Source organism: Mobula birostris, chromosome 10, assembly GCF_030028105.1.
Source record: "Mobula birostris isolate sMobBir1 chromosome 10, sMobBir1.hap1, whole genome shotgun sequence".
NCBI classification, from domain to species: domain Eukaryota; kingdom Metazoa; phylum Chordata; class Chondrichthyes; order Myliobatiformes; family Myliobatidae; genus Mobula; species Mobula birostris.
In genome coordinates this window covers 30,926,093-30,944,043 of record NC_092379.1, presented here as the reverse complement: position 1 = coordinate 30,944,043, position 17,951 = coordinate 30,926,093, and the positions used below count along the sequence as shown (strand labels likewise).

Here is a 17,951-nt window from a genome sequence, read left to right as displayed (position 1 = left end):
TAATACAACCCTATTGTTCTTACCATTGGTGAATCTAGTGCAGGTTCCTACATTACTAAGTGTGGTCCTGCTTAAGGTGAGATTTGCCACGACAGATCAGGAACACTGAACATATCCATCCTCATGCAATTTTTCAAGATAGTTCCAAAAAGTTCCTCAAACCAACATCTATAAATTGCTGCCATAATTGAAGAACAGCAATGTGCAAGCATTCCTTCCTGGGAGATAAAGAACTTGACTGGGGCCACTGACAAGAGCATAAAACAAGGGGTCCCATGTACCATATTTGGTGAGATCACAGTTGACACTGGGTGCCACAGTCTATTTGCTTGGCATCCATTTGGTTGATCTCAACAACTTCAAAGACTCAGTTCTCTGAGAGAAGACACTTCTGCCCAGTCCCAAATAAGCATAACAATGGAAAGCTAAGTGAAATTCTGTGTAGACTGAAACAGTTGACTTTCCATCGGAGTGAAGAAGCACTGCAGTAGGGAGAACAAATGTCATCTCTGTGACAGTGTGCACTTTCTCTTTTGTCATTTTTATTTCAGATTTCCAGCATCTCCAAGTTTTTTATTTTCAACAAAACGTTAATGTTGCTGAAAGTACATATCGTCTCTCTCCCAGCCCATTATACTCAGCTTTCATTCCAGCGGTGAATAAATCGACAACTACAACCTTACTGTATTAGAAACATATTTTAAATATTTTAATAAAGGTGAAATCAGTCATTTGTTATCTTTTGCAAATCACTGCATGTACAATATTTATAGGCAGGGGTAATCGCACTGTGTACCTCATTACAATTCAGTCATGTAGAATTTGATCAAGTGCAAATAAAAAAAAGGTGACCAACTCTAAATTGCTTACTCCACAGACAGTAGCAGAAGCATATTGCTCTGTCAGGCCTTCTATCACTTACATTTATTCCATACCCAATCGGAGATGAACACTTCCAAACACTGGAACTTGTTTCCGATCAAATCCTATTCATGGGATACGTATTGCTCAGTACTCACACTCGAGACTGCAATGAGAATTACACAGGCTGCCCATGCTCAGTTAGTTTCAGTGAATCTTTGTCTATGTACACAATATATAATAATCTATCTGTAGTAAGACACTGATAAAATTCCTGATTTTGCTCTCTGGGTTACATCTTAACTGTACAGTTTGATAAATTAGAAGTGATTTGAGGTTCAAATCCAGGACAGGATTTAGTGTTGAACATATTAATAAATAAAGGAGTCCGTTTCGGCTCATGACTGACCCGCTTGGGTATTCCTTATCCAAGCACTGGGACCACTGATGCAGCAGCAGCTCTAACAGTCAACGGGCAAATGCCTAAGTACTGGCAACGCCCTGGCAGACCACAATTGAATGCACTTCCAAAGCAGACTCCAACTACACCACAGTGCCACTCGGTGAATTAGCTTGATTCTGTGCCGACAGTAAACCCTGGAACAAAATACATAGAGGTTACCACAGCTCAACAGATAACGAGGATGGAAGGGAGGGGTGGAAATCTTAAAATTAGAGTTATTCCGTAAAACATTTCTTGATGAGTGATTGAAATCTGGAACTCTTCCCTCCATTTCAGTTGTGGTAACCAGGATTGCATTAAAATTGGGAAAACGGAAGTTGATGAGTTATCATTAGGAAAGGTTACCAAGGCTGAGGACAACATCAAGTATTAATCCAGATTGGTCTTGCATGGTGGAAATAGGACAGCACAGGAACAGGCCCTTTGGCCCACAATATTGTGCTGACGCAATTAAATCAGTAATCAAATGGGCAAACTTACTAATTCCCTCTGCTTACACAATATCCATATTCTTCCATTTTCTCACATTCACATGCCTATCTTTAAAATGTCTAATGTATCTGCCTCTACCACCACTCCAGGCACCCACCACTCAGTAAAGAACTTGCCACCTCACATCTCCTTTGAAATGGCACCTTAAATGCATGCTATGTGGTATTAGATATTTAAACCCTGGGAAAAAGATACTGTCTGTCTATCCCATCTATGCCCCTCATAACGTTAGATCTATCAGATCTCACCTCAGCCACTGCCGTTCTAGAGAAAACAAACCAAGTTTGTCCAACCTCTCGTTATAGCACGTCCTCTAATACAGGATATTGGTAAACCTCTTCTGCAAAGCTCAAGATGTGGCCTAACTAGAATTTTATAAAGCTGCAACATAACTTCCTGACTTCTGAACTCAGTATCTTGATCAATATAGGCAAGCATTCTTTCTTAACTACCCTCTCAATCTATGTAGCCACTTCCAGGGACTTATGAACCTGGACTCCAATGAGCTGAAGTTGCTCAAGGAACTGACCGTTCTACATTATCTCTAGTCAAGCCTCATACACACTCAACAGTAAGGATCACACAGCTTCAGAAAATCGGCACATCATTGCACGGGGATGTTTGCTTTGTAACTCATCTCTACATAAATCCAGAACTCTGGAAGTTTTTTCAAAGCAAGTTAAAATTCTCTGCCATGCTGGCCAGAACATACCCATGAAACGACAATGTTGCCTTAAGTAATCTATTTAATCACAGAATCCCTGTTGAAAGGTTAATTGAAGAAACATCCTTTAACAAGCTAACTAGGAACTGTTTCCACTGACAAACCGTAAACCAGAGTGTACACGTTTAAAATAATTGCCAAATAAAACAGTAAGACAAATTATTTTTCCCTCCCAGAAGAGATCTACTTACATGAAAAGGAAATTAAATGGCTGGGGATGGAGATGCAGAAAGGGGAGTAAAACTAAATAAAAGTTGGAACTGAAGCCCGCCTTAGTTCTATTATTATTGGCATATGCCACAAAGATCATTTACAAAAAGAACAGTTGTAGTTAATAATAAACACAAGATTCTGCAGATGCTGGAAATCCACAGCAACACACAAAATGCTGGAGGAACTCAGCAGGTCAGGCAGCATCTATAGAGAGAAACACAGTCCATGTCTCAAGCTGAGACTCTACATTAGGTCTGCAACAATGGACGTTTATTCTTCTCCATAGATTCCAACTGACCTACTCAATTCCTCCAGCATTTTTTGTGTTGTACGTGTAGCTAATATAATCCCTCGAGACAATTACCCAGGTCAGTAGTATGGTAGCTGAACTGCACCCCTGGGTCATGCTCAAGAACCAGCTGGAAAATAATGAGCAGAGGTTGACAAGGGAGCTCAGCTTTGAAATTCTAATTTACTCACCGTATCCAAGTTTGAAATAACCACCACCTTTTGGGACAGAGCTCATTTATGGAGTAAATGCCCTCATCATATTGAAGAGCCCAGTGGCCCCAAATGCTTCCTCAAAGTTTAAATGAAAATTAGTGAAAACTACAACCGTGTCCTTTGAACTGAGGTTTTATTATTGAGAGACACAGCATGGTGACAGACCCTTCCTGGGAGCCCAAGCCTCCCAGTTATATCCATGTGACCAATTCAACTACTAACCCCTACATCTGTGGAATGTAGGAGGAAACCAGAGCACCCAGAGGAAACCCTGGCAGACATGCAAACTCCTTACAGGCCACTGCAGGAACTGAACCTGGGCTGCTGGCACTGTAGTAGCATTATGCTAACCACTACACTTTGTGCCGCCGCAAGGCTCACACAGTAGTGGAATAAGCGGACAATCACACTTCATTTTCTTTACCTTGCCAGGGATGTCCCCGTCCCCAGGTAGTAATTAAGAATATTAATTAATTCAAGGCAAGAATAATGGTATCACAACTCTAAAGCACATGGTAGCATAGTGGTTAGCACAACGCTATTACAGCTCAGGGTGACCTCTGTGTGTACTCCTCGTGGAATGTGTGAATTTTCCCCAGGTGATCCAGTTTCCTCCCATAGTCCAAAGACTGGGTGGGTTAATTGGTCATTGTAAATTGTCACATGATTAGGTTACTTTAAATCAGTGTTGTCAGGGGATGCTGGATGGCGTGGCTCGAAGGGCCTATTCTGTGCTGTATCTCTAAATAAAATAAATTAGTATTAAACGATTTTTAAGTTACCACTGCATCCATTCCTTTGTCATCATCTCCACACGATCCATCAACAACCCGTATACTAATCTTATGTTCTCATCTACTCTCCCCAACTAGATTCCACCTTTCACTTAGACTCAAGGGCCAATTTACAGCAGCCAACTAACCTATCAACAGCCGTGTTTTGGCATGTGGGAGAAAGCTAGAGTACCTGTCACAGAGATAACGTACAAACTCCACACAGACAGCACTGGAAATCAGAGACAGAACCCAGGTTCCCTCTACCAGCTGTACCACCTTTGGCAGTACACAAACTTGTTATGTTGTTTCAGTAGTTAAGGTGACTGAACCCTCCATGGGATTGCTATCTAAACAGGGAGGTGACATCAGCCACAGCATGTTCAGGAGCATCATAAGTTGCCATTGTAGTTCTGCATTGGGAAATGCTGCTCCTGCTGAAGAGCATCACAAGGCAGGGAGGCTGGAGAAATGAGCAATGATGGGGAAGAGTTGGTCAGGTGATGAAAAATTAAAAGTTCATGACCCAGAGGTAGGATGTGGAGGAATTTCAAGAGTGCAGCATCTAGGAAAGAGGCCAGAGGAAGAACTGATTTTTAAGGAAAATTATAAGGAGAGTTGGCTGATGCATACAGGCATGGATGAGTCGAGGCTCAAAGATAGTAACTTCAATGAGAATCCTGTTCAATTCTAAGCCACACTACCCACAAAGATGCAGCTTTAATTCCCAACTAGGGCCTGATTTAGTTACACTTAGGTTACCCATCACATTCTGAGGATAGTAGAGACTTCCTGACCAGACAGGTACTGTGACGCCAGCTGGCAAGAGTTGGCAAGGAGAGTGATGAGAGTTAGATGTGTAATTTCTAAGAATTCACCTGCAACTCACACCCTTACTCCTCTGGATGAAATGCTATAAAAATATTGGTGAGTAATCACATCTACTGAAGGATATTGCAGGTCCTTTTGAAAGAATGAAGTGTACTTTTAGTAGAATTGACTGCAAAGTTAAAGCTAAACAATGATTGTTTGCACAGGCATGTAGATACTTAGCTATTAGAGGAACCTTGAATACCAAGGTGGGCAGGAAAGCAATGATAAGTAAGGTAAAAGGTCAGTCTTTACCTTATTGAAATGTGGAGGAGGCATGAGAGACCAAATAGCCTACTTGTATGTCTTCTTAATTAAAGTGGATGAATTATTTTGAACTTGGGCTCTACTCCCAACAATTTAGAGGGTTAAAGGGTGGTTTAATTGGTAACACAGGGGGTTCAATTAATTAAACTGAATCTATATTTTATTTATCAGTACTTCCAGAGGTAGTGGGGCCTGTACAGATTTTACAGTTTGCACCTGAACTGGAGGGGGACTAAACTCCAAGTGAGAAGGTTTGTTAGGCTGCAAGGTGGGGTTTCACCTTGTAGGGGGATGGAAACCAGAGTTGTAGGGGGATGGAAACCAGAGTTGTAGGGGGATGGAAACCAGAGTGCCAGAACTGTTAGTGAAGAGGTGGTGGAGGCAGATGTTGGTAAGACCTCAGACAAAGTTAAGAATCAAAAGGTTGGGCACGGTACCACTAGTGTCCTGAGCTGCGGGAGGAGAAGATGGCGACGCGAAGAATGTGGTCTATAAATTACAATGGAAGATAGCAAATGCATGCCAAAAGGGCAAATTTACAATAGTCATGGGGGATTTCAATATGCAGATAGATTGGGAAAATCAGGTTGGTGCTGGATTCCAGGAGGGGGAATTTCTAGAGTGCTTAGGAGATGGCTTTTTATCGCAGCTTGTGGTTGAGTCCACTAGGGGATCAGCTATTCTGGATTGGGAATTGTACAGTGAACCGGAATTGATTAGAGAGCTTGATCTAAAAGAAGATCAAATTCACCCTGAAATTAGAGAAAGAGAAACTAAAGTCAGATGTAACAGTATTACAGTGGAGAAGAGGGATTTACAGAGGCACTAGAGAAGAGTTGGTCAGAATTGATTGGAAAAGAACACTGGTAGGGATGACAGCAGAGCAGCAATGGCTGGAATTTCTGGAAGCAATTCAGAAGGCACAGGATATACACACCCTTAACAGGATACCAAAAGTTTTGTCAGATACATAAAGTGCAAGAGAGGTGAGAGTGGATATTGGATTGCTGGAAAACGATGCTGGAGAGGTAGTAATGGGGTCAAGCAAATGGCAGATAAACTGAATTAAGTATTTTGCATCAGTCTTTATTGTGGAAGACACTAGTAGTATGGTGGAAGTTCCAGGTGCTGGGATCATGATGTGTGTGAAGTTACCATAACTAGAGAGAAGGTTCTTGGTAAACTGAAAGGTCTGAAGGTGGATAAGTCACCTGGATCAGATGGTGTACACCCAGAGTTCTGAAAGAGGTGGCTGAAGAGATTGTGGAGGCATTAGTAAAAATCTTTAAAGAATCACTAGATTCTGGAATGGTTCCGGAAGACTGGAAAATTGCAAATGTCTTTCCACTCTTCAAGAACGGAGAGGCAGAAGAAAGAAACTATAGGCCAGTTAGTCTGATTTCAGTGGTTGGGAAGATGTCGGAGCCGGTTATTAAGGATGAGGACTCAGGGTACTTGGAGATACACGATAAAATAGGCTGTAGTCAGCATGGTTTCCTCAAGGGAAAATCTTGCCTGACAAATCTGTTGGAATTCTTTGAAGAAATAACAAGCAGGATAGACAAATGAGAATCGGTTGATATTGTGCACTTGGATTTTCAGAAGGCCTTTGACAAGGTGCCACACAAAGTTGCTTAACAAGCTACACGAGCCCATGGTATTACAGGAAAGATTCTAGCATCAATAAAGTGGCTGACTGGCAACAGGCAAAGAGTGGGAATAAAGGGAGCCTTTTTCTAGTTGGCTGCCAGTGACTACTGCTGTTCCACAGGGGTCTGTGTTGGACCGATACTTTTTAAGTTATATGTCAATGATTTGGATGATGGATTGATGGCTTTGTTGCAAAGTTTGCAGACAATAGGAAGAGAGGTGGAGGGGGCTGGTAGTTTTGAAGAAGTAAAGAGGCTACAGAAGGATTTAGACAGATTAGGAGAAGTGGCAGATGGAATACAGTGCCAGGAAGTATATGGACATGCACTTTGGTGGAAGAAATGAAAGAGTTGACTATTTTCTAAATGGAGAGAAGATACAAAAAACTGAGGTGCAAAGGGACTTGGGAGTCCTTGCGCAGAATTCTCTAAAGGTTAATTTGCAGGTTGAGTCTGTGCTGAAGGCAAATGCGATATTAGCATTCATTTCAAGAGAACTAGAATATAAAAGCAAGGATGTAAAGTTGAGACTTTATAAAGCACTGTTGAGGCCTGACTTGGAGTATTGTGAGCAGTTTTGGGCCCTTGTCTTAGAAAGGATGTGCTGAAACTGGACAGGGTTCAAAGGAGGTTCACAAAAATGATTCCAGGATTGAATGCCTTGTCATATGAAGAGTGTTTGATGGCCTTGGTCCTGTATTCATTAGAATTTAGAAGAATGGTGGGGGTGGGGAACCTCATTGAAACCTATCGAATGGTGAAGGGCCTTGATAGAATGGATGTGGAGAGAATGTTTCCTGTGGTGAGAGACGCTAAGACCAGGGAGCACAACCTCAGAATAGAGGGGCGCCCTTTTACAAGAGATGAGGAGGAATTTCTTTAGCCAGAGAGTAGTGAATCTGTGGAATTCTTTGCCACAGGCAGCTGTGGAGGCCGAGTCTTTCTGTATATTTAAGGCAGAGGTTGATAGATTCTTGATTGGTCAGGGCATGAAGCGATATGGGAGAAGGCAGGGGATTGGGGCTGAGAGGAAAATTGGATCAGCCATGATGAAATGGCGGAGCAGACTCGATGGGCCAAATTCTGCGCCTATATATCTTTTATCTATTGATTGCGGAATCTATACCAGGAGGTTAGGACGTATTCTGCAGACAAAAGATGGCAAAGTTAATAGCTCCTGTCCGAAAGAATAATAACAGATTAGATAATCTGTTGGTTTCATGTTTGAAATTAGTAGACTTTTGTAAATCAAATATAAAAAGTATTGTGAAACAAAGGCAGCTTTGTGGATTTGGATCACAGCTAAACCACTGACTAGAGCACAAGAGATACACAAGAAAAAAAAAAATCTCTGCGCAAATTATCAGGTGCAAGGAGGAAACAGACCCGGGTGGATTATAGCTCAGAACAGTAACTCCTCTCCCCAACCCACTGCCCTTGTCAAGATATTTCTGCACAATCCTGAACATATAGTGTCTTAATCATAGTGAAACACATCAAAGTGCATCACAACAGCATCAGACAAAACCTGACACATAAGAGGATATTAGGACCAATAGGTAATTAAGAGTCTAATAGAGGCTGTCGGGATGAAGTTAAGGTCTGGCCAGCAATCGAGGAGCCAAGACTGGAGCAGCTCAGAGATCCAAGGCAGGTGGAGGTGAAGGAAGTTCCAAAGATCTACACAAATTTTGCTTTGGTTCTGTAGATCTCTTTCAAGACGTTGATAGGCCTTTCATAGACACTTCGCAACTGGAATGATTTGACCAATTAAGTATCTACACTAACTTGTACTTATATAAGAAATCACACATTTCACCATCTCAGAACATCCCGTGAAGTGTAGTCACTCGTTGAAACAAAATGTTCCACTGCACCTCATCGGGTGACTGCCAGGCAAATACGACACTGTTGTGTGAGGAGTTACTCAGCTTGGTCAAGGGGAATGATTTTAAGCAGTGTTCAAAAAGGAGGAGCATGAAGAGATTCCGTCCTTTTGTCCTTGGCAGCTGAAAGCATGCCTGCCAGTAGTGGGGTGAATAAATTCAGGGCTGTATAAGCAAACAGTATTGGCGCATACACATGTCAGAGGGGTTCTAAGGCAGGAGGAGGTGACAGAGATTACGTCTCTGATCTGTCCCTGTGCCTCCCATACTCACCACTTTACCTGGCCGTGCCCATGTGCAAATGAAGCCCTCTTGGCAGGCAGTGACTATGCAGTCCTCCAAGAATATCAACACCGTTAATCTCTCATGTGCAATCTTTTTACAGACCAAAGGCTCTAGCAATGGCACCTCATCCATACGGGGGCACAGGGTGGTCCCCAGACTCTTTGCTGGATCAGTTTTGTTCCTTGTGACCATGTGCAGCTTGTCGTTACTCTTGCTGATGACGTGCCCGATGCTGTGGTTACGTTTGTGGTCCTTCTCCGTGCACTTATCCTTGCGCTCGTGATGAGCCAGCGTGGCGAACTTGCTGATACTAAAGGGGATACCCCCATCTGTGTGGGCCTTACTGTTGGCATTGGTCACTGCTGGGTGCGGCAGGCTGTTGGAGCGGGAGAGCGAGTGCGGGACAGAGTTGGCAGTGCCAGCCTCCAGTAAGAGACCGCTGGTGAGGCTTCCGCCACTTAGGGAGCCAGGGACCGCGGTGCTCACCACATTCGTGTGCGTCCGAGCCCGCGAGAGGGGCTTATGGGGGAAAAGGATGTCTTCTGTCAAATCCCAGAGACAAAACTGAGTGTCCTGGCCCACAGAGCCAAAGCGGTAGGTCACACTGGCTGCCCGTCCATCTGTGGAATTGTGCTTGGAGAGTCTGGATAAAGTGCTGTTTGTGCGATTGCGGGCAAGCGGAGCGTGCTCCTGAAAGTCGTCGTCACTCCCACTGAACTCGGGCGGGTCGCCTTCATCCATGCTACTTGTGTAAGGGTCAAAAGCCACCACACTGACCCAGGACTTGTGACCATGACCCCGTGCGATCACCCGGCAGTCCCAGAAGGACCAGACTGTCACGAGGTCATCCTCACCCCCCGTCACGATATAGCGGCCGTCTGGACTCCAGCACACGCACAGCAAGCCCCCAAAGTAGCTCTTCATCACGCCATACAGCTCCATTGAATCAAAGTGGAAGACCCGTAGGCTGCCGTCCTGGCTAGCACATGCCACATGCTTGCCGTCAGGGGCAAAGGCGAACTCGTGCAGCGCTCCCTCGCCCACTGACCACTTCAGCAGCGGGTTGCGGCTCGACTTGCTCTTGCAGGTGTATACAGCAAAGCCAGGTCCCTGCTTCAGCGGCTGGTAGTGGGGAGCAGTGGTTCCACACGGATGGTCCACATTGTAGAGGTAAAGGTTGCCGCTGGTGTGGGCGACCAGGAAGAGGCTCTCAGACTCAGGCATCCACTTTAGGCAGGTCACCTTGGTCTTGTCAATAAACCTCTGCATCAAGAAAAAAAAGATGTCATGAAACTTTACAAGGAAGGAAACTAGCCTTGCCAAAGAGCTGAGGTCCCTACACATCTTTTACGGCGTAGCTGTTAGTCTTATTGTCACTATCCACAGAGATCCCCAAGACATTATGATCTCTATTCCCCAAAATACAGCAAATGTACTGGAGGCAAACTCTCCCCAGTGATCAGAGTTGGATGAGTTTCAGAATGTGATCCAGAAAAGTGTCAGTCCCTTTGGCTCTGCACATTTACCAGCACTTGGTCTGATCATAACCTTCTCTGCACAGGGGAATCAAGTGTTTGTCTGGACATATTTTCATTTTTATTTATTTTATTCAGCAATACAGCAGAGTCGGCCAGTGAGCCCCAGCAACCCCACAACCCCAATTAACCCTAACCTAATCACATAACAATTTACAATGACCAATTGACCTAGCTTTGGACTGTGGGAGAAAATCAGAGGACCTGGGGGAAACCCATGCATTCCACGGGGACGATGTACAGAGACTCCTTACAGAACGGTGCCAGAATTGAACTCCAAACTCCGGAATGCCCCAAGCTGCAATAACGTTGCAGTAACAGCTTCGCTACACTGTAGCCATTTTAAATGTGTGTTCCAGATTCTAACCCCAATTAACCCCACCTCTCCAATCCCCTCTATTCCCCCTTACTTACACCTTACAGCTTAAACCTACACCTCCTGGTTTTTAATATCTCCATTACAGGGAAAAATTTCTCATTATCCTCTTTATAATGCTTCTGTAATCCCTATCAGGACCTCTCCAAGGAAAAAACACAACCTCTCCAGTTTCTCCTTATAATCAAAACACTCCATGCGTGCAACATTGTGGTAAATATCAACACCCTCTCCAATCCAATCACAGGCTTTCTAACGTGTGGACACCAGAACTGTAGATAATAGTTCAGCTGTGGCCTAACTATTATTTTATTAAGTTATAACATGATATCCGTGTTCATATGTTCGAGTGAAGGCCAGCATCCATTATGTCTTCTTCACCTCCTTATCCATCGGAGCCTTGCCAATATGGAACTATGGACCCTGAACACCGATATCTCTTTCTTCCTCCCTACCTCCTAGGGTACTATTTATGATATTAGAACCCCCTCTACCCAAATGCATCACTCAAATTTGCTATTGGATCCCATAGGCTGAAACACTTTGGGCAAGCTTTCCACATCACAAAGGCTGCCCAGAAATCTATGCAGCCTACGTCAACTGCAGTCCTCATTAATATATTTAGCTAATTTTGTGAAAGGCTAAACGAAATAACAGGACTTTCACCAACATTTCTCTTCTGACCACTCGTGATCAATCCCCCCCCACACCAACATTTCCCTGCTGACCACTCATGATCAACTCCCTTCACATTCTACATCCTGTAGGAGCCGCACCTCGTTTCAGTAGAAGATCTCATGCAGCTCTGAAATTTTGGAAGAAATTATAATTACCAATTTCCTAATGCTTAACGACAAGTAGCACATTTGACAAATTGCACAGTCACCCTTCTATGGCTCAGGCAGAGGAAATATCAGACACAGGAGAGACTGCAGATGGTGGATATGTGGAGCAACTCAGTGAGTCAGAGGAGGGGAATGGACAGTCAGTAGGCGATTTGGTTCAGACCCATCAACAGGACTGAGGAATGAACTATCAGGCTGCTGGCTCAGCTCAATGCTGGCATCAAAACGAGACGATGCCTAATATTCCACCTGTGAATAATTCTGTGAGGCACTTGCAAGAACAACTTCTATTAAAAATAAGTGTGGAGGATTCTAATATATAAAAGGACTGTCTGACAAATGGAATTAGAACAAGATTAAAGTAACTGCACTGCAATAGAAGTCTCAAAAATTGTACAATTACACTACCTCTTCATTAAACAGTTTGCTGGTTTCCTTCTTGATCGGATCCAGGTACTGCACTTGACCTGCAGAGAAACCAACTACAAGCGAGACGCTGTCAGGTGTGGCAGTGAACTGGTTAAAATCATGACAGGTGGGCTGTGTCCCTTTGTATATCCGCTTGTCAATGGGTTTGCTTAGATCTGCTGCCTGGGGGGAAAACACAGAACACTGTCAAAGCAATTAAACCAGCCACCACTTCAGGACTTTTAACCAACTTGTATACCTCAATCTGTGACAAAGTGGGAACTTTAAATTGTAAATAAAGAGTGAACTGGGTGGTTACATTTAACAAATTTATTTCAAACTAATGAACTCTATAACCTGTTTACTCAAAGCATACTTTGAACATTTCTTACTTCCAGCCCATCAATTAAACATTGCAAATGGTATCTTTAACAACTGAAACTCTTGAACCAGGCAGTTTATAACACCTTTCCCTCCCCATAGCTTTTAAACTCTTCTGTACTTACCTCTCCTCCAGGTTTTCCTTCACTTCCTTTCACCTTCATGCCTTTTGTTTCTTAATACCTCCTTAAATCTGAGTAATTCCACAATCCTAACAACAGCCGCCCTTTCAAATTCAAATCCAGTTATGAGACCCTAACCTCCTGCACCTTAGCCAATGCATCCACCTGTTGTTCACTGCAAGCAGGGCCGCCAGTACCAACACACCCAACCCCAGCTAGCACCCAAACTTAGGGGTGCACCATCAACTGATTTTCAACACATTTTATTGATCTGGAACAAATATAAACTACTCTTCTGCTGCTGCTATAATAAGCAAATTTTCATGATTTATACCCATTACATGTTTGACTGGTTATACACATATATGCCTATAATAATAAAACTCAAACAGAATTTACTCTCTGAACCCAACTGCCCTCGACAAGGTTGAGGTAACCTCCTGTTGCCCCAAATCCTTACGATCCATATCAGAGAGCATGCTACTGCTGATACTAGGATCTGGAGCAAACATGTTGGAGACTCGGTGGGTCAGGAAACCTGTAGGGGCAGCTTGAGGTCAAGACCCTGCATCAGAGCAGCAACCAATCCATTAACCCGGGCAACCCATCATCAGCACTGGGCTCCCCATTCTTTCTCAGTGTTTGACCCCCACCTCCTACTCTCTGACCCAACCACTAATCCCTTGCCTGACAACAGTACGGGGAAGGGTGGAGGATGGGGGCTCGGTTGCGCGGAAGCCCTTTCGCATCAGCGGCTCTCGGGAGTCAGTGAGCCCCGACCCATCTCCCGGCTACCCCGCGGCTTCCGCCAGCCTCACCTTTCTGGGGCCGCGGTACAGGTAGAGGTAGAGCTCCCGGCCCACATTGAAGCAGATGCGGTCGCCGCTGCCGCTCTGGTCCCGCACGTTTACCATGGAAACCCGCACCGGATTGGTGCCCTGGGTGGCGCTCAGGGGCACCCGGTTCGGGCGACTGTACTCCGACAGGCTCAGCAGCTTGTAGGCTCCCTCCCGGGTCCGGAACTGCGACTTGATCTCGTTCAACTCCTTCCCCCCACCCTCAGCCGCCATCTTCAGCCGGAGCCGCAAAACAGCGGCCACCCTTCACACCCCTACCCACCCGCCAGCCTGCCAGCCCGGCCTCCGCCCACAATGCCGCCTCCCGTCCGTCGGCTAGGTCTCCGACCACAGCGCCTCCTCCCGCCCGCCAGTCCGGCCTCCGACCACAGCGCCGCCTCCCGTCCGCCAGTCCGGCCTCCGACCACAGCGCCGCCTCCCGCCCGCCAGTCCGGCCTCCGACCACAGCGCCGCCTCCCGCCCGCCAGTCCGGCCTCCGACCACAGCGCCGCCTCCCGCCCGCCATCCTCACTCCTCGCCCGCTCACTCTTAGTTCCATTGAACCTGAAGCTAAAGAGTGAATTGAAGGACGTTAACTCCGAATCTCCCTCTGCAGGGGCTGCCGGTCCTACTGAGCGTTTCCAGCGTTTTTATTTATTTACTTATTGAGCTACAGCACGGAATAAGCCCTCAGAGCCACGCTGCCCTGGAACTCCCCATTTAACCCTAGCTTAATCAAGAGACAATTTACAATGACCAATTAACTACCAGCCGGTACGTATTTGGGCTGTGGGAGAAACTGGAGCACCCGGAGGAAACCCATGCGGTCACAGCGAGAATGTACTAACTCCTTTCAGGTATCGGTAGGAATCGAACCCAGGTTGCTGGTGGTGTAAAGCACTGTGCTAATGACTACGCAAACACGAGGAAATCTGCAGATGCTGGAAATTGAAGCTACACACACACAAAAAATGCTGGTGAACGCAGCAGAGTTCACCCTGGGCCTTGGCCCGAAACGTAGACTGTACCTCTTCCTGCTGCCTGGCCTGCTGCGTTCACCAGCATTTTCTGTGTGTGGTGCTAATGACCACCTTTACCACAAAACGGGCCACTGCACTCTGTGTGCTGTTTGCCATCTTCCTCATGCCCTCCTCAGCTCCTCTGAGGCAATCCTGCAGGCTGAGGTAATTTGTTTCTGGCGAGTCAGACAAAGGATGAAAATCAACATATTCTGCATTTCTGAGAAATGGAAATATGTTTAAAATGTATGTGTGGAGCTGTGTGTGGAGATGGAAACAGTTAGCAGTTTGGGACAGAAACAGCAAAGAGACTGGAAAAAGACTGAGAAGTTGGCGGCAGGGCTTAAGGCTGGGTGGAAAGACGATTAGCAATGACAAAGGGAAATCACAGCTAGAAGGGCTGTCACTGATATGCTCAAAGGTGACACAGCTGCATGGCAGTTAGCACAACCTTTTACAGTGCCAGAGTCTGATGACACGTTTCATTTTTTTGTTTTGATGTACCTGTGCCAGATAAAGTTAATCCTTTTCTTCTTGAGGCTTCTGTGGCCCACTGCTGGAATATCTGTTATAGATTAGGCTTCTTTGTGCTTGTGTTGCTAATTGTGGGGCTGTGCAACATCCCCAACAGCTAGCCTGTAGTAATGGAGAGGGAACAGCAAAGCCAGAGGGTGAGAACAGAAGTGCGGTGGGCGGGGTGGAATTTGTGCTCGGTTGACATCCGGCTCCTGCAGGCCAGCTTTTCTGTTGATGTTGCTCTCCAGTGTTCACTCCCTGGTAGACAAGCGGAATTGCCTTCACCAGTGGCAGACCCAGTGCGTGTTGGGAAACTGCTGCGTGCTTGTTCTTGCAGAAATAGGGCTTTAAGACAGCATGCCATGTACTGTTAGTCTTCAGGCCATATCATTCAGGAACTGGTGCTAATAATATTTTGTGTCTGTATGTGCTATTGTCACTATATGTGCTGTGTGTGACTTTATGTATTGTGTTTTGCACCTTGGCCCCAGAGGAACAATATTTTGTTTGGCTGTATACATGTGTCTGGTTGAATGACAATTAAATTTGAACTTGAAATGGCCAGTTCTGATAAAGAAAGAGGGTTAACTACATTTATGTAATTGCTCAAGGGATTCCCAGACCATTCCACAAGTGGGAAGGAGGAATTTGTTGGTGTGAGAGGCTTGGGATATTTTGTGTGGTGGTGCTATTTCCGTCGGGCTGCAGTGTGTCCCTAGTGCCAGATCCACTGGTCATGGCACCATTTCTAAAGTACTGCAGGAACTCAGTGGGTCAGGCAGCTTCTATGGAGGAAAATGGACAACATTTTGGGTTGAGACCCTTCACCTGCACAACTGGGCTTGAGGATGAGTCTAGGACCAGAGGGCACAGCCTTAGAATTGAGGGGCGCCCATTTAGAACGGAGATGAGGAGGATGGTGAATTTGTGGAATTTGTTACCATTGATGACTGTGCAAGCCAAGTCATTGGGTATATTTAAAACAGAGGTTGATGGGTTCTTGATTGGTCAGGGCGTGAAAGGATACAGGAAGAAGGCAGGAGAATGAGGCTGAGGGAGAAAGTAAATCAGCCATGCTGGAATGGAGGAGCAGACTCGATGGGCTGTATGACCTAATTCTGCTCCAATGGCTTATGGCTTGAATCTCTTGACGTAACCTCTAGTAATATCTTCCAATACTAGAGTATGGAATGGAACATCCTCTTGAGAAGCCTGGTGTTGGGAGTGCAATTGTCAGAGCCATACAGGCCCTTCGGCCCATCTCATCATTGCTGGTTGTGTCCCCCACAAGCTGATGTCATCTGCCCATTGCTCTCTAGATCCCCCAACCAGTACTTACTGTATCTAGGTTTTTAAAGGTCATTGTATTTCTGTCTCAACCACTATTTCTGACACCTTGTTCTAAACCATTTGATACACACCTTTTTGTGTGAATAAGATGCCTCTTGATCTCCTAATTTCCAAGGAACAAAATCCTAGGCTATGCAGCCTCTCCTTCTAACTCAGGGCACACAAGCCCAGGCAACATCCTGGTGAATTTTTTCAACACTTTTTCTAATATATAGAGTCTTTCCTCTAACAGTGACCAAGCCGGAAGACACACACTCAATGCTTCTTTCCCTTCACTACCAGATTTACTAAAAGAGTAATGAACACTACCTCACTTTTTTGTCCCCTTGTTTTGCACTACTTACTTAATTGTATACACTGTACTTGTATTTCTTACTGCAATTTAGTTTTTAAAATTATGTACAGTATTGCACTACTGTTGCTGCAAAACAACAATATTTAAGGATATTTGCCAGTGGTATTAAACATGATTCTGATCCTGAAGTGTAGTCTTACCAACATCTGATATAACTGCAATGTAACTTCCCAATTCCTATGCACATTGTTAATAGGCTGCAATGTGGTCCTCACTGCAGGGAGTGGATCTGGAGGACTTTACAGAGACAGTATTGGTGTTATTTACTCATGCCTTAAGGTATCTGCTCTCAACAGTGCTAAACTGCTGCTGAAACACCATCAGTTTGTATCAGCTTTGATATCTTCATCTTCAGTATTTTTCTCAAATAGCCAAAAACCACACTGGTGTACCCCAGGGGATGGTGACTTTCCACATGCTTATCCGCTTTTGGTGAGAGGTGGCCCCAAAATATAATTTTTCTGGGTCTCAGTGTGTTGTTGCCAGGTAACTGGACTCTGACAATTCATACTCATTCCTCAATTACACTTTAGTCACTTGTGCACAAGGAGAACATCTTGGCCCCCATCATCCACACCCTTCAGATGTCTGAACAAAGAAATTCCATTTTTATACAGAAATTGACTGGATGATATTAATCCAATAGAAACTATGTGCACTTCTGAATCCCATTGTTTGCATATTTACTGTAAGAACCTAACATAATACATATTTCAGGTATTAACTTAAATCCATGTGTTAAAGGTCAATAATACTTGAAAATTGGTAAAATAACAAATTAACCTATAAACCTTCGTGTTGCATCTTTACCTGGGTGACCTTGGGTCTGAAAGGGTGTACAAAGGAGTCGTGGTCTCTCGGGGCCCTGTTCAGCCTGGGTGTTTGCATTATGTCTGCACAACGTCTCTGTCAGCCAATCACCTTAACCCTTGCCTTATGGAACTTCTGCACTGTGAAAAGGCTGTACAAAGGGGAGTGCAACTCTCCAAGGTTTTGTTCGACTTGAGACAGTGCAGAGTCTGCATTCTGTTCAGTCAGCACACTGTTTTAACCCTTGCCTTGCTGCAATTTCTACAAGTGCTGTACAGTGGGGATAGATAGGTAGAGAATCAGTGTTATGGATGTTGATCGGAGAGCTTCAGAGAACGATTCAACCAGGACTTGGAACTCGGCCTGCAAGCATTCCCCTTTAACTACCAGCTGACTGATAAAGGCACAAGT

General features: G+C 44.8%; 1 protein-coding gene across 5 annotated transcripts; it reads right to left on the bottom strand.

The window, feature by feature from the left end:
* Positions 1 to 514: 514 nt before the first annotated feature.
* On the bottom strand, positions 515 to 13,750 carry LOC140203933 (WD repeat-containing protein 20-like). 5 transcript variants are annotated; one of them, XR_011887453.1, is made up of 4 exons: positions 13,473 to 13,750; positions 12,152 to 12,334; positions 8,694 to 10,250; positions 519 to 1,458 (listed from the first exon to the last, which is right to left on the bottom strand). XR_011887453.1 is itself a non-coding variant. In XM_072270103.1 (4 exons), exons 1-4 carry the CDS (start codon positions 13,722 to 13,724, stop codon positions 1,405 to 1,407), a joined length of 1,764 nt encoding a protein of 587 aa, XP_072126204.1. In that variant the 5' UTR covers positions 13,725 to 13,750; the 3' UTR covers positions 521 to 1,404. The 5 variants fall into 5 exon arrangements, 3 of the variants coding, with proteins under 3 accessions (XP_072126203.1, XP_072126204.1, XP_072126205.1); XM_072270103.1 differs by having other exon boundaries at positions 521 to 1,458; positions 8,976 to 10,250; XM_072270104.1 differs by having other exon boundaries at positions 521 to 1,458; positions 8,984 to 10,250.
* Between the last annotated feature and the right edge of the window lie 4,201 nt (positions 13,751 to 17,951).

Coding starts and splice junctions, on each gene's coding strand:
- LOC140203933 (XM_072270102.1), bottom strand. CDS start 13,724: ATGGCGGCTGAGGGTGGGGGGAAGGAGTTGAACGAGATCAAGTCGCAG. Junction 12,335..13,472: donor TGTACCGCGGCCCCAGAAAG/GTGAGGCTGGCG, acceptor TTTTCCCCCCAG/GCAGCAGATCTAAGCAAACC. Junction 10,251..12,151: donor GCAAACTGTTTAATGAAGAG/GTAGTGTAATTG, acceptor TTCTTGATGCAG/AGGTTTATTGACAAGACCAA.